This window comes from Acyrthosiphon pisum, chromosome X, assembly GCF_005508785.2.
Source record: "Acyrthosiphon pisum isolate AL4f chromosome X, pea_aphid_22Mar2018_4r6ur, whole genome shotgun sequence".
Classification (NCBI taxonomy): domain Eukaryota; kingdom Metazoa; phylum Arthropoda; class Insecta; order Hemiptera; family Aphididae; genus Acyrthosiphon; species Acyrthosiphon pisum.
Genome location: NC_042493.1, coordinates 131089279 through 131103369, shown reverse-complemented (window position 1 = coordinate 131103369; position 14091 = coordinate 131089279). Strand labels below are relative to the sequence as shown.

At 29.0% G+C, this 14091-nt stretch overlaps 1 protein-coding gene and 1 long non-coding RNA gene across 3 annotated transcripts; both read right to left on the bottom strand.

Annotated features, from left to right (window-relative positions):
- Positions 1-591: 591 nt before the first annotated feature.
- On the bottom strand, positions 592-3380 carry LOC100571904 (piwi-like protein 2). Of its 2 annotated transcripts, XM_016804767.2 has the most exons (7): positions 3168-3380; positions 2879-3059; positions 2463-2742; positions 2275-2391; positions 1800-1991; positions 1541-1726; positions 592-793 (listed from the first exon to the last, which is right to left on the bottom strand). In XM_016804767.2, exons 5-7 carry the CDS (start codon positions 1980-1982, stop codon positions 734-736), a joined length of 429 nt encoding a protein of 142 aa, XP_016660256.1. In that variant the 5' UTR covers positions 1983-1991; positions 2275-2391; positions 2463-2742; positions 2879-3059; positions 3168-3380; the 3' UTR covers positions 592-733. The 2 variants fall into 2 exon arrangements, with proteins under 2 accessions (XP_016660256.1, XP_029348668.1); XM_029492808.1 differs by lacking the exon at positions 3168-3380 and having other exon boundaries at positions 2879-3080.
- Positions 3381-9571: 6191 nt separating this feature from the next.
- LOC107883862 lies at positions 9572-13199 on the bottom strand. Its single transcript, XR_003838735.1, has 7 exons — positions 12996-13199; positions 12299-12482; positions 12090-12227; positions 11374-11518; positions 10730-10911; positions 10521-10658; positions 9572-10308 (listed from the first exon to the last, which is right to left on the bottom strand). It is a non-coding gene; the product is annotated as an uncharacterized LOC107883862 (long non-coding RNA).
- Positions 13200-14091: the final 892 nt, after the last annotated feature.

The window sequence follows — 14091 nt, the reverse complement described above, 5'->3', positions numbered from 1 at the left end:
GATAATTTTTACCCATCCACCCGGTCCCCACCCACCCACCATTTTAGGTGGTTCATTTGAATCACCATAAGTGCGTACTCGGCGCCACTGAGGTTAGGTATGGATTTTCGATCACGGCTAACGCACGCTAATGATCAGTCACTACTCACTACACACACAGTCACACATCACTCATGATAGATATAGAATATGTTGCCTAAATCCGACCCCCTAAAATTGTTCGCCTTCAACAGCCTAAACAATATTATAAATTATAATCAAACAATTAACTACAGATCGTAAAGTACATACATTAAAGTAATAATTGCATACGCCATACAGGTACATATGAGCGACATCCAATTACCCGCTTTTTAGTTTCTGTTTTGGCATAACAATGTTTTTGACTTCGAGCTGTTCAAATTTTACTGTTATAATTTATCATAAAATGTGTAGCTTGCTCGTAACTCATAATAAAATAATATTGAATAAAATGTAAGGAATAAATAAAACAAGGTTTTTAGTCATAATAAAAAAAGGCAATTTACTTTTTAAACCAAAAATAACATTTGGAACAAAGGTTTTTCATTTAAGTTATTTTTAAGAGTTGAATATTTTTGAGAATATTTTTAACAATCACAAAATTAATAAAAAAAAGTTAATAGTGTACATCATGTAAATATAAGCTGAATAGACCTTCCTGGTCGTCCAAAATTGTACATGTTTATTACATGAAAAATAGAGAGCTCCACAATTAATTATTAGGCATTTCACCTGTGTTTTTGCCTATAATTTTGGTTAGTTTATTTGCATACTAAAAAAAAAAAAAATCATTAATAATACAAATTTGAATTAAAATAATAATAATAGGTCAATATAATTTTATTACAAAGAATATTCTAATACATGCTTAAATAATAAATATACTATATACCAGAGGTGGCCAAACCGCGTCTAGTATAAAAAATAATATAAAAATTCAAATGGATACATTGTTAATTAATAGAGTGCTAATTAGACTAAATTAATCTAAGACTGAGACAACATATGCAAGTACAGATATTTGTTGCTATGTCTTACAAGTGCGTAACTTACCAAATGTACGCTCAGCATATCACAATTAACTCCGTTAGTTTAAATATTAGAGTGAAACTTAATAATAAAAACATTTACTGTGTGTGTATGTGGGATTTTTAAGATATTTCAGTTTTTAAGCGAGTTATGAGTATTTTTAATTTACGCTAAATTAAACACACATAATTTGCTAAGAAATCGAACTATCGTAAAAAAAAATCACGCACAAACATAGATAATGTTCTTACCATCAAGTTTCATAATAGGTCAATTCAATCAAATTTTTGAACAAACATGGCTAAACGTCTGCTGTAAATTTGCTGTTATGCACTTGGAAGTTGTGAGGAAATTTTTTTCTATTAATAACTACAGATTTTAATAAAAACTATCATATTGATTTTTACCTAATTTGGCTAAACATAATAATGAGTTAATTAAAGTGTGTCAATAATTCAAAGTTCTGGTTTAATCTTTCATAATATATTACTTGGAAAACTTCGGTGTTTATTTGTTTCTGCACAATTATGAGGGAAACCATAGGATTATATGGTACTGAGTAACTTTTAAATGATTCGATAAAATCTGATGGTTCAATTTTTTCCACTTGTTTTAAATCTCCATCAGATACACCATCTCTATAAATAATTATTTTTTCAGGCAACGCCCCATTTTTCTAGAATAAAGTATTGTAATTAATTTTAAAACAATATCAAAACATAAATTATAGTAATACAACAAAAACTAACTGCTTTAAACTGCATCACCAGTTTAAACGCATCTTTCATAGACTTCATAAGTTCTCGATGGGTACTCTTTTGCATTGCAGAGGCTGAATACCATTCAGTAAATGTCTCGTTCATTGTGGCTACAAAACCAACAACACTCGTTTGCTTACCTTCCTCACGGTATACATCAATTCCTACTATCATAGTATTTTTCTAAAAAATAAAAGAAAAATTATAGTATACTAAACATTAGCAACAGAATAGATTATATCTATATTTTATAGTATTGAGAGCATTTCAGTTTTTGTTTTTGTTTTCACTATTAGCTTTGTTTTGGGAAACATAACATAGAATAATATGCATGTAAGACATCTGTTTATTTTCACTATCTTGAGTTAATAAAATATTTTATAATTATAATAAATTATTACTAATAGTGTAAAAATAATATCAACATATTTATTTAGAAAATAAATTTAATATACGAAAACCTTACCAATGGGATGTCAATAGCCCAACAAGCACCACCTAATTTACAATTAATTTATAAAGCAATCTTCTGAGTAATTGATTGTAACCGCTCTGGCTTGGATAATGTCCTTGAGGCAATTATCTAAAATAAAAAATACAGTAAAATATACTAATAATAATAATAATAAGCTCAGCTGTGATTTTTCTTAGTACTTGACATGCAATTCCAATTTCTGAACAACAATACCGTTTCACAGCGTTATGACGATCTACTATTTTATTTGGAAATTGTATATCAGGATTATTCACTAATATATTCTCAATAGTATTAATAAAATCCTCTGGTTCTGACGTCTGAACTTTAATTGGTTTTGGATGACCAATTAATTTCTATACCAAGACGACAGCTGCATAAAACCAATTGTCTGCAAAATGATTTAGCCGTTCCTTCATCTCTCGGATTATACATAATTGCCCAATTTGACACGTTCACCTACAAATTAATAATATTTAGAACTGAATTATCTATATTATTATTTTTTAGAAGTTAGAAGCCTCTTATAAGTTAAACTGAGTACAAATAAACTACAAACTGCAAGAAACATTTCTTACATATTTTATATACTTACAGCAATAAACATTGCATTTTTTGCTACATCCATTCTCCAATCAATATTTACTCCAACTTGTTTTCTGATATTACTTCCCAGTAATATTGTTTCTCTTTATAAACGGGACCTTCCATTTTCACTGGGATTGGACTCATCGTTAGGCCCCAATCTTGGAATTTCTTGCTAGCTACTTCATGACCTATAAAATGTATTAAAAAAAAAAAATCAATTTATGGACAAATGTGTTGATTATCACTTATCAAACAGCTCAACATTAAAATAAATAAAAACTGTAATATTTTATTACACATTTAATCAATGATGATTTTCAAATATGTTATATTAAATCATTTAATAGAATTTAAGTAGGCATAAAATCAAGCATTTATACGATCCACATGTTCAATTGCATTTTGTTGCACTTCTGGTGTAACCAAAATATGGGTGTGAAGAGCCTTCATCAGTTTAAATCTGATTTTATCGCATCAGTCAATCCTGTTAAATTGCAAAGCTCAGGAACTAAACGACAAATTTCTGAATCCTGTAAATTTAAAATAATATTGATGATAAAATGATTTTAATTCATCTATTTAAATTACTTACATCTGCATTTTTTTATATGTAGTAATAACCATTGGCTGTTCAAGATTTTGGATTTCAACATAAAATTTTTTTTTGAAATAATCTTTGTATGTTTCCTTAAATAGAGAAGAAAATAAAAATGAATAGCATTTAAGATTTATAAGTATCTAGATGAAATGAATATTACTTACTTCAACACCATTCTGTTCAAAAGTTGATAAAGGATTCATTTCAAAGTCTACATCATAAACTTTGTATGTTTTAAAGCTGTAACGTGTAATTACTGTAGAACCACATAATGCAGTCTTTATGGCTTGCTTACTATCTCTTTTATTGGTTTTCGCATTCATCATGATGTTTGTCCTATAAAAATAAACAAATAAGATTTTGAAAATGAAATCTTGCAGTTGCATAGTTGATTAGTTTAACTTATAAATTTCAAATACAAGTAAAAGAACAGAACAATTATATACAGATAGTAGTTGTAAATATATAAATATATTTGCTACACATAAAATTACTCGAGAATTATTAATTTTATTGGTTTACAGGATTATTGAATAAGACTGATTATAATAAACAAAAATATTGTTGATGACAACGTATCTCGGTTTTTTTTTTTTAAATTAATTTTTTGTCGTTTTTGGTATCAAATGTTCTATAACATCTTTGGGAACATTTATATAAATAACAGTAATAATCTAGTTTTTATCATCTTTACTAATATATGACGGTAATCATGGTTGGTGTTGGAATACATCGGTTAAAAACTGAACAATAATCAAAATCGAGATACGTTTTATTACCGTGTCATAAATTATATATGATATCTATAAGATGAGGAGCATATCCTTATTCTCCTTTATTTTATAATAAAATTAAAGGATAACAAGCAATAAAAAAGCGGGTAAGTGAGTGTTGCTCTGCTGTACAGTAGGTTACAATTGGGTCACTGTTATGGATGGTGTTAACTTTGAATTCAATGATATAATAATTATTGTATACAAAAAACGATTCTGAGTGGAGACGGTTTGTCAGTCTGGATATTTTATAATATCTCTAAATAACAGACACTCTCGTTCGATGAAATTATATCCGCTATTCAGAGATTTCAGGTCGTAGAAAGTTTGTAGTTGGTTCCCTAGAAAACATCCACTATTTGGAGGTATTCGCTATTGGGAGGTGTCCGTTAGAGGAGGTTTTCACTATATATTTATATTGTTATTATTAATACGGTAGCCGGTAAGTTAAATTAATATTATTAGCATGTTCTCATACTTCAATGTTTGTATATAATGATACTTGAGAAATTAGAGAAACCCACGAATAATATTTTTAAACAAAATCAATATTCTTGAATACTTCAAGCGCTCTTAAGAGGACGCTATACTTGCATGCGTTGTCTTCCTCTTACAAATGCATAACATAGCAAAAGCTATTTTGCGCGGGAAAGAGCCAAGATGTCTACAATCATAACTAGGACACAACATTTTCACCACATAATAAGGAAAACTTTGGCTGTGCAAATATTGTTTTTATTTTTTTGATATCATTTATACGAAAAAAGTTTTTCCAAGTTTGAAGAACACAAACAATAATGGTTTTTAAAATAGTAAGAACTTTTTTTATATAAGTGATATCAGAAAAAAATAAAAACCACGTTTCACAGCCAGAGTTGTTCTATTTATGTGGTGAAAATCTCGTTTCTAAGTTACAACTGTAGCCTTTTCAAATCTTTCCCGTGCAAAACAGTTTTTGGAATGTTGTACATTTTTAAGACCGAGATATGCGGGTGTAGCGACTTCTTAAAAATTTAAAATATTTTCTTGTAGTTTTTTTTTTTTTTTTTTTGATAAAGGTTCACAAACTTATGAGGAATCTTGTGTTACACTTTCAAATCTTAGATTTAAGAAAAAACTTTTTATGAACTTCTAACTCAAAATAATTGAAACATTTTCGAGATTTTTTATGCATTTTGTCAAAATCCGAACTTTAAATGGTAACAAAAAAATTGTGACTGAATTTTTAATATTTTTCAACCGTCATTCTAACAATATATTAGGAAAATTGTATTAATTTTCAAGGTCTTTGATCCAACAAATAATATTGTATTGACATTTATAGAAAAAACCTTACGTTGATTGAATTAAAATCTAGTTCATAAAGATATGAGAACTTTATTTAGAAAAACCATGTTTTAAAAAAATAAATATATTTATTATGTATAGAGTAAAAAAAAATGAAATACATATTATTCCAAACATTAGTATGCTTAGAAACATTAAATGTATTTGTTAAAACGTCAAGAATCGTATCAGTTGACATATTATATAAAGAAAATTAATATGCTTACATTATTTGAAGAGCTGTTTGTACACGTAAAACTTTGAGTGATACTTCAGCACACATAATATAAAGACCATTTTCAAACTCGTCAATAGTAGTTATGAAGCCTGGCCAAACTTCAAGTCTACAATAATATTCAAACAATTATTTAATTAATCTGAATACCACAGGTATTTAAAATTGGTTTTATAGTCTACTTGAATCAACCTCTTCCAAATTCTACTAGACCAAGTATCTTCATAATTGCGCGTGGAAATCTGTAATAAAAATGAATACATTCACGCAAATAATTTTTACGCTCAAATGTTATTGTTAATGTTACTTCAGATTCATCTCTTAATTTTCCCACTAATTTTGTAACCTAGTAAAAAATTTAACATATTATGTTATTGATAATTGTTTTTAGTTATATATTTTTTTGATAAATAATTACATGTTATGGTAGCATTTTAGTTATACAAAGTAACGTGCCATTAAATGTTTTAACTAGGAATAAATCCATGGTTCATTCACCAAAAAAAACTATCAGATTTGGCATCAACCAGAGGATTGAAATCAACTCTATATTCATATTAAGTTTTATCTTCTTTCAATTTAATTCTTATATGACAATTTAGCCCTATAGAAAAACAACAAACATAAAAACATCAATTTGTAACATTAATAGAAAAACACAAAATTGAATTTCAAAATAATGATAACTAAACAGTAGACATTAGGTTTGTGAATAATAAATGCAAATATTTAAAATCAATATAACATTGAAAGTATTGTTTAAGTATAAAAGATTAAAAAAAATACTAAATAATCATTTTTTTTTCTTTTGATCATTAAGCCCGGCAATTATGGCCATTTGTTTGTTTGTTTGTAGGGGAGGTTACCGTTTGTTTGGTTGTTGCTTATGTATTTGGTTTCGGCAGAATTTCAAATTGGGCACCCCGTAGATTTTTGCCATGCCCGGGCGGGGTATGGCGGCTTCTCTAACCAGACAGTTGCCTACATAGAGAGAAAAGCCGCCCGTGGATGAGATAAAAAAAAATATTTATAAGACAATAACTATTGTCAAGGGTGTAAGTGATGATCTATTATAAATTAAAATATTTTGGAATATTATGTAGTTATAACTCTAAATATTAAGTATATTAAATATATTTTTTAGTTAATGATTCATCTAATTCGCATTGTACATTCTTCTACTTATAACCTTAAAAATTATTAACAATAAACAAAAAATATATTTATCGTACATGTGGTAAGTATCTTTTTCAGACTTTTTTAATACTTTACATATAACTGGAGTCTGTTCTTCTTTTTCTGCTGGAATATCTACAATGTTTGTTTGTGGCTGCTTTGGGGATTTAATTAATTCAGATACCACATATGCTTTTTTATGCTCTGGACTAGTCCTTGGACGCCTGAGAAAATAAACAATTGTTTTTATTAATTTAATTTGACACGTTGAAATTATAGAAATGTTTTATAAAAACCAAATATCAATCATCTTAACAATAATGAATTAAGGAATTTATCAATTGACTCACAATAAATATGAGACTATAAACCATAAATTATATACTCTGTCCACCGAAAGAACCTGCCAACGACTGACAAAAATAAGTTCTTCTGTGCATCCTCACGCGACACCCTGCCATAGTGGTAAAGGTCTTGATGACAGGGTGTCACGTGGGGATCCATAAAATGAGCAATTTTTCAAAAATTTATAAATAATATTAATTTAAGTAGATGAATTATCCAAAACTAATCCCAGTTTGAAAATGTATACGGGTAAGTATTCAAACATATATTATTTATTATATTATTAGGTATTCATAATAATTTTAATAAAAAAAAATAATAAAATCATGAAATTAGTTATTAACCAGCTACCTATATTTGCATTATCATTAAAAAAAAACAACTCAGTTAAAAAATAAAATAGTTTATAATATTACTACTGTCATATTATTTGTTTGTAAATATAGGTAGTTCAAACATTAATATATAATATTAAGCAGTCTTTAATTGTGTGTAATACTAAACACTTAGGTACTACCATTAATATAATAATGTACCTAACTAATATTATAAATGATTCATTTTTACAAGTAAAACAACAATAATTACCCTTCTTCCACGAGTACGTTTAGGGTTTGAGAACGTATAGCAGCCACAGGAAATTCAGTATATTGTATTGGTAACACTGCTAGTTTTTGAGGTTTCTCAGGTTTAGGATGTTCTTGGGGTGCAAGTGGTTCCTCGGGTTCTTTAGGAGTGACCGTAGGAAAACGGCTCTTTAAAAACCTCTTCCAGACATTTCTAGAAAATGATTTAAGAATTGATTACATTTTGTAGTGCGACTAATAGTATTTAATCAAGTTTTTCAAGCTTCTATATATGGAAAGAGTAAAAGGGTAAAATATTATTAGAATAATACAAGTAAACATTATCAGGATGATTCTACGAAAAATATTGACAATTGGTTTAAATGAAATAATTTTTAGGGTTCCGTACGGTAAAACAGGACCCTATTACTAAGGCTCCACCTTAATTTATATTAATAAATTCCAAATTTTTTTCTGAAAATATTTATGTACATACCTGAAAATTGCTTTTTTAATTGCAAGGTACTTGCTTCCAATATAATTATTCGAAATATTGTTAAATGTAAGTTTATATTATTAGATATCTAATATAATGTCTTGTCAAACAATAAGTAAATCTACAAAAAGGCGTAGGTTTCTAGAAGAAGTTGAAGTAGTAGAAAATTATAGGTTAATGAAAATGAATAAAATTCCCAATTTAGTGGATTTGATGAATATATTAATAATAGTCGAATGTATGAAATTCCAAATGAAGCTTCAGGTAGTTCTAATGACTTGTATACAACAAATGTCCCCAGCACATCAGAAGAAATTCCAGATACAGTTAGTTCATATTTAAATTCACCAATAGTTAATGACTTACAATCAAACATATCTGAATCTAATGATGATATGTATAGTGTTACAAGTGATAGTCAAGCTGTAGGTAGTTTTTTTAAATTTTTTTAATGATGACAAAAATTCTATTATCAACAAAATTGTTCAATGGGCCGTTACATATAATATAACTAATATAGCTTTGTCAGCACTGTTAAAAGTGTTGAAAGAACACAAATGTTTTAGTGAATTTCCAGTAGATGCTAGAACTGTTCTTAAAACCAATATATCAAAAATAAACATTCAAACTGAAATTCAATCTGTACATCCTGGAATTTATTATCATTTCGGAGTTAAAAATGGTCTAAAATCCCTAAGTAATTATTTAAATCTCACAGAAAAAAATATTAACATATTTTAAAAATATTGTTAAGCCATCTGATTTATTTAACTTTCAGAGAGAAAGTATAGTTTCATAACCGTTAATCATAAAATTAATACCTTCATTTAGCCAAGTCTCACTCAACACAATAACATCAAAACTATGATTAATAGAATTTAACACTAATTAATTCATACAAAAAATAGAGACTACATGGAAATACTTATTTTCTAAACTATCATTATTTACAGTTTGAACATGATTTATACCGTTTAATTCGTGTAATAAATTGTCAATCATTAAAAAAATAAATTTACATTATAAAATCACTTCAATTACACCATAGTTGTAATTTGTGCATAGTACAATTGCGCAAACAATTAATGTATTATAATATAAGTGTTAAACAAAAATTGAAATAAATGAGGTATAACTCATAATTTTTATAAATAATTTAATTACATCAAAGCATTTCTTAATTTAGGGTTTTTAGAAATAATGATCCATTTTAGTTATGAATAAGAATGAAATACCTGTATTTTATATTAGGAAAAAAACAGCACCCTCGTTGAAATGTTGTTTTTTCTTTTTATATAATTTCATAATTTATACCTCTTCCACTATACTACTATTGTTCTTCCAACACACCTTAGGGTCATAAATAATAAGTTTTGCTCCTTCATCAAGTAACATCTTAGCAACATGTATTGCAGGTGACTCACGAGTATTACCTTTGCCTTTTTTGAAAGCAAACCATTCTTATTTTTATTTCTAGATTTGCCTTCAAAAAGTGCACAGGTGATATCACGATTACATCTTGGTGTTATATTCAAATCTCAGCTCATAAACCTACGAGATAAAAGATTTTAAAAGTGGATAAGCAAATAATTGTATTATTTATTACCTGCCTATGTATTTATCTTGTACGCATAAAGTTCAATATAACAGCTAGTAAAATGGTATAAATTATTAATGTATGATACAATATGCGTATTGAATCATTCAGGTATATGAACAACTAAAAATGTATAATATACCTAATGTAGGAATATTAACTTACTTGAAATTCAACATTCGTGATTAGCGCTAGAAATGTTTAATATGCTCTCCGTTGCATGAACTGAAACTGTACTCTTTTCCACTACAATTTCGTCATTTGCTAAAACTTGGACAATAATCTTAGCGCATTTTTCAACGTATGTTAGGTCAGCGACACATCCCTATAATAAAATATGGCAAAACAAATTAATATCAAATTATGTTCGGGGTTTTGTAAATATAATAGTAACTATGTTTTCAAATCATTGAAATTAAATTTATTGCAGTGACCTACTCATGACTAGGCACATACTGGTATAATTATTATACAATATACAGCAAAGTAAACATCTAATTGTATTTTTTGTAATACAGAAATGAACACTATACTTACTTTGCTTACTTCAAATATCTTTTGAAGGGGTATTATCAGAAATTAAAATTGAATCTGATTCTTGGATAGCTTCTTTGATGTTTGTAGAAAAGAACGAGTTTAAATTTCTCCGTTTTTTATATTGTCATCAAGTCCAGGCTAAAAATTAAATTATGTCTAGTATAAAATTATATGAATAATGTAACATATAATTTAATATTTTAAATCACCTTGTATATGGGCCATTTTTCAGAGTTCCACTATGAAATACGATGAGCACATGTCTACAGCCGTGACTTTTATGCGTGGATATTGCATTACTATTACACTGTATGTAGGTCCTCCCATATATCCAGCGCCTATACAGCATATTTTGGTGACCGCAATAGTATTTAGAGCAACTTATGAGAACCTGTTGAAAAAAATTATCTTAAATTAAAATCCAAACACTAATCCTTCATAGATAATAAACTTATAATAATATTTCAAGTATTCAAATATTCAAATGTGAAAATGCTCGATAAAATGCAAAATAGTAAATAAGCTTAATGGTAATATTGTTTTCAGTTTTCATTTGTGCAACATAATGTATCAAAGGTATTGTCTACTCAATTTCTAATGACTTAAACAGTGTTAAACTTAGACCCGCACGCATAGTATTCTAGGCATACGCATAAATAAAAAACAAAAACTAATGATTTCATTACTATAATTTAAAAGCTAGGGTCTATCTTGGCACTATAAAGCAGGTAAGGCTAGGTCAGTGATGTCAACTGGCTGATCAGAGCACGGAAATAAAAGAGTGAGACAAACCTCAGAATTCTAATAAGCGAATGTAAATATAATTATTCTACTCGGGAAAATAAATTATTACCGTGAACTTGAGTGGCATCAGACCTTGGCGACTGGCGTATTGGACCGGCCGGGTCATAACGTAGCTTGTGGACGATGATAAGTAGTCGGCGTCTATAGCAACAGAAGCGCAACAGGGCAGACGGTGCGTCGTAATGATCTAGTCACTAAAAGAAAATTGATTAGTAATAGTAATATTAATATAGACTATAAAATATCCTTAAATCTTTACATATCGTTCCTGTGAAGAATTGTTTTCAAATCATTGAACTTAAATTTATACACACCCATTACATTGATCTACTCAATGACTAGGTACATACAGGTATAATATTATTATACAATATACCAGGGATGGGCAACTCAATGATACTAGAAGGCCAATTTTATATGTGCAAAAATCTAGCGGGCTAGAGAACATAGAAAAAAAAAAAAAATAAACTTAATATTAACTATACGTCTATAAATAATATAATATTGTTTACATTCAATAGTTCAATACTAGATAAGAATTTATTTTTACTCTTTACGATAAACATTATATCGGTTTTAATAATTTTATACATATAATAAAATAAAATACAAAAAAATCTTAACATTTATAAGCTAAATTGAAATGTAGCACGGGCCAGTGAAAAATGCGACACACGTGGGCCGCCAGTTACCCATCCCTGCAATATACAGCAACGTAAAAATCTAATTGTATTTTTTTTTCAAGGAAATGTACACTATACTTACTTTGCCTACTCCAAATGTCTTTTGTAGTGGTATTAACAGAAATTAAAATTAAATCTGCTTCTTGGATAGTTTCTTTGATGTTTGTAGAAAAGAACAAGTTTATATGTCTCCATTTTTTACAATGTCATCAAGTCAGGGCTAAAAATTAAATTATGTCGAGTTTAAAATTATATGAAAAATGTAACATACGATTTAATATTTTAAATCACTTTGTAGCTAGGCCATTTTTCAGAGTTCCACGGTGAAATACGATGAGCACATATGTCTACAACCGTGACTTTTATGCGTGGACATTGCATTACTATTACACTGTATGTGGGTCCTCCCATATATCCAGCGCCTATACAGCATATTTTGGTGACCGCAATAGTATTTAGAGCAACTTATGAGAACCTGTTGAAAAAAATTATCTTAAATTAAAATCCAAACACTAATCCTTCATAGATAATAAACTTATAATAATATTTCAAGTATTCAAATATTCAAATGTAAAAATGTTCGATAAAATGCAAAATAGTAAATAAGCTTAGTGGTAATATTGTTTTCAGTTTTCATTTGTGCAACATAATGTATCAAAGGTATTGTCTACTCAATTTCTAATGTCATAAACAGTGTTAAACTTGTATGAGCTAAAAAATTAAAAACAAATATCTCTATAATGAGCGATTATCGGTATACATATTGTATAATATTGACTACAAATAAAAACAAAAACTAATGATTTCATTACTATAATTTAAAAGCTTATGATTCTAGGGTCTGTCTTGCCACTATAAAGCAGGTAAGGTTAGGTCAGCGATGTCAACTGGCCGATCAGAGCGCGGAAGTAAAAGAGACAGACAGACCACAGAATGCTAATATGCGGGTGTAAATGTAATTATTCTACTCGGGAAAATAAATTATTACCGTGAACTTGAGTGGCATCGGACCTCGGCGACTGGCGTATTGGACCGGCAGCGTCATAAGTCATAACGTAGCTTGCTGACGATGGTAACTAGCCGGAGTCTTTAGCAACAGATTACAGAAGCGCATCAGGGCGGACGGTGTGTTGTAATGATCTACGGACTACGGTGCGCAGACATTCGCGGTAGAATGGGGTAACGCGAACGGATCGACACTCACACAAATACACAATGACGCCGTATCTTTGATACGCTCGGCGGCGACGGCGTAGAACCGAGCCGGTGACGACCACAGCTGATAAGCCACAGTCAACATATTGCTGATTGTTGTTGCTTATTGCTGACAATTATTAATAGTGAGTAATGACGACCGAGGTGGCGAAAACAACGTAAATACGGACAATATTACGGTAGTGTGCAACTTCACTGTCGAATTTCTTTTTTTTCCATGAAATTTCAGGACAAGTGCGAGTGCCTCGATCATTTATTAACGGGGGTACGTCCTGTCCTCGTATTAAAGAATGGACAGGCCATGGGCCATGGCTATATCATAAAAGTTGATTGTTCGGAATGGGGAAGGGAGAAAGACTGTTTTTATCATTGCTTCTAATTCTAACAGATGTCTAGTGTAGACACAGAATAAATAAATGTAGATTCTAAATGGTGTAGATTCTAAGGATCAGTGGCGGCTCGTGTGTATGTGCACAAGTGCACGTGCACTACCTACCCAACCTCAAGAAAAATTGAAAACATAAATCACAATAATACAACTAAGTACCTGCTATGTAATTAGGATTATTATCAAAATATAAAAATGTAAATTCAGAATATAAAGAAAATAATAATATAATAATATTATATTTAATATTTGGAGTGGGTTATTTCGACTGCTAAACGGCCGTCCGCGAAGGAACGGTATCGGCGTGTATTATTATCAGTCCTGTAAAGAATACTTTTAAAAAGTACTTGAGTAAATACTCAAATACATTTTATTTTAAGTATTTAAGATACTACTCAAATACTTTAATTGTAAAGTATTTCAAATACTACTCAAATACTTTGAAAAAGTATTTTAAATACTTTTCAAATACTTTTGGTTT